Source organism: Haplochromis burtoni, unplaced genomic scaffold (genome assembly GCF_018398535.1).
Source record: "Haplochromis burtoni strain Fernald_Lab_line unplaced genomic scaffold, NCSU_Asbu1 Contig_1744, whole genome shotgun sequence".
Classification (NCBI taxonomy): domain Eukaryota; kingdom Metazoa; phylum Chordata; class Actinopteri; order Cichliformes; family Cichlidae; genus Haplochromis; species Haplochromis burtoni.
This window is the reverse complement of record NW_024584105.1, coordinates 7956-10655: the sequence shown is the minus strand read 5'-3', so window position 1 is coordinate 10655 and position 2700 is coordinate 7956. Positions and strand designations below refer to the sequence as shown.

The 2700-nt window shown below is 43.0% G+C and overlaps 1 protein-coding gene across 1 annotated transcript in view; it reads right to left on the bottom strand.

The window, feature by feature from the left end:
• Positions 1-9: 9 nt before the first annotated feature.
• Positions 10-2700, bottom strand: part of LOC102298337 (GTPase IMAP family member 2) — a 5232-nt gene continuing 2541 nt past the window's right edge. The window contains exon 2 of the mRNA XM_005952628.3: positions 10-695. Within this exon, the coding sequence (XP_005952690.3) occupies positions 79-695 (617 nt within the window). The 3' untranslated portion in view covers positions 10-78. The remainder of the gene's footprint in view (positions 696-2700) is intronic.

Here is a 2700-nt window from a genome sequence, read left to right as displayed (position 1 = left end):
TTGGTGGATCGTTCCTTCTGAGCACTTTAGAAAGTGTCTTTATGTTAAAATATCTACAGATAGAGTTTGGGGGTTTTTTTACTTACCAACAGGCTGAGGATCATTCAGAGTAACAGGAGCTTCTTCTCTTTGTTCAGCGCTGGTGTGCTGACAGATCACATGTGTTCCATTGTTCATTTCTACAATGCGTTCCATGTTTTCTAGTAACTCCCGAATGTTGAGGTTTTCAAGCTCCAGTGACCTGTTATTACATCGTCTGATCATTTCCTGTAAAAGTGCATAATACATAACAGTATGCCGTAAACCTGGATGCCTCACTCTGGGTGGTGATATCAGAACCAGTGAATGATCAAAGGAATGATCACTGAAGAAGTTCAGGACTCTGCAGAGTCTCGTTTTTTGATGCTCAGTGAAGTCTTCAGGCTGTAGAACCAGCAGGAACACATGAGGTCCAGGATCAGAGAGCCTCACACAGTTGTTCACATGTTCCTGTAATTTCTCCTCAGAGATTTTTAGATGAAGCAGATCTGGAGTATTGATGAGAAATATTTCTTTCCCTTGAATCTGTCCGCTGACTCTCACACATCGGTCCAGTTCTTCCTCAGGGTTGAACTTGTTCTCTCTCAGTATAAAGTTTCCCACTGAGCTCCTCTCAGACCAGCTGTTCCCCAGCAGGACAGCTCTGAGCTCAGACACTGAAACGACAGCAAACACAAACACTGAACAAAGAATCTTTCAAAGTTAATACAAGCAGAAACAACATTATGTCATAGGTTTTAATTAATCTAGATTTAATCATTTTCCACTTGTAACCACTGAGTTGTAATTACTGAAAAATGCACAAAAATTGTCAGTTTGTTAAAATATGTGTTATTTTTTCTCGTATTTATGGATCATTACTGAGCCATAAATATATATTCACATGTGAGAATACAACATAAACTTTGAGAACTGAAAAATGTCATGGTCCCTGTGTCTCCCCGGCCAGCCCAATGTGGCCACAAGTGTTTGTTGTTTTGGTAAATGGACTGGTTCTTATATAGCGCTTTTCTACTCTTTCTGAGCACTCAAAGAGCTTTATACAACTACTGGATTCATTATTCATTCACCCAATCACACCAGCACTTTTTTCTTAACTTTTAAGTGCTAAGTATCTACCATTCATACACATTCACACTTCGATGAATGCATCAGAGAGCAACATGGGCTTAGTATCTTGCCCAAGGATATTTGGCATGCAGACAGGAGCAGCCTGGGATCAAACCACCAACCTTCTGGTTAGTAGCTGACCTGCTCTGCCACCTGAGCTACAGCCACCCCCGAGGGCTCTCCTTGCTCTCTCTCTCTCTCTCTCTCGTCTGTCTGCCTGGGCGGAGCATCTGATCACCGGTGATTTGCAGTTTGATCTCTGACTCTTCTTAAGGCGGGGGCTCTGAGCTACTCGTCGCTGGAATATTGAGTAACTCTCGTTAGTATTGCCTGGCTTCATTGTGATTCTGTTGTTCCCGTGCTTGCCTTGGATTAATCCTCGTCTCTGTAAATAGTAGTGATGGCCAAATGAAGCTTTCTGAAGCACTGAAGCTTGTATTGAAAAACGGTTCATTACTCAAAGCTTTTCAACACAGTCCTCTCTGGTGACATCTGGTGGCGAAAATTATGAAGAGCAGCTTGAATCTACAAAATAAAATGGACTGCTTCATTATCACTGCTCACTCTACAGAGTGGAGTTCTGTTTGGCATAGGGCCACCGTTGCGTTGCTTTGAACATGTAATTGTTTTTTTCCTTTGGGGGGGGCTGAAAATACATAAGCATTTTGCAATTTCGCATGATTGTAAAATGCTTAAATTTCTTCAGTATTGAACAGCAGAAATGAGACTTCCTCATGGGAAGTTAGTACATAACGGTAGGCCGGTGGATAATAAGTAAGCGAAAATTGCAGAAAACAGAGATTTGTAGATGGGAAACTGTTCTTGAAGTACACTGAGAGAGAGAGAGAGAGAGCTGTGCATGAAGCGTGATTTTAGCGGGGTGGAAGCAAAACAGAAAAGATACGAGGGAATTCATGACGATGTTTATATGAAGCGAAATGTGAAGTGTGGTTTGGATCTTCATTTGCTGGAGGTTCAGTCAATTTTGTTTGGAGAGTGATGAAACCTGCAGCTGCAGAATCTAGCGAAAAAAAGAGTTAAACACAGAGCGCGTACCTTGGTGCAATGTCGTTGCATCTGTCTTTCTTATCCTCCCTCACTGGTGTCGGATCTTCTTTTCTGTGCCTCTTTGCTGACTTTATAAGCGCCCAACAACATTGTCATCCCCTATGTAGCCGGTGTATCAGAGAAAGTCATGGGGAGTTTTCTCCAAGCACGACATCCCAGTGCACTTCAGACCCAGCAACACACTCAGACACAAACTGGTTCACCCGAAAGACAAAACACAAACTTAACTATGTGTTGTATGCTGTACAGTGTAGCGAGGAATGTCTGCCACCTGTAATCCAGTTTTGAGATCCCTTTCCAGACGCCTTAATGCCCACTCACATCCATCTGACCTCAGGAAATCACACGATAGGGTGGGGCCAGGTTTCACAATGAGCTCACCCAAAACCCTGGCTGATTGTGACCCACACCCATTTTCACACCTTGGCTCATGTGATTAGGTAGAGGATCATCAGGGGGTCCTTTTGTCTCTCTTTGGAGGGA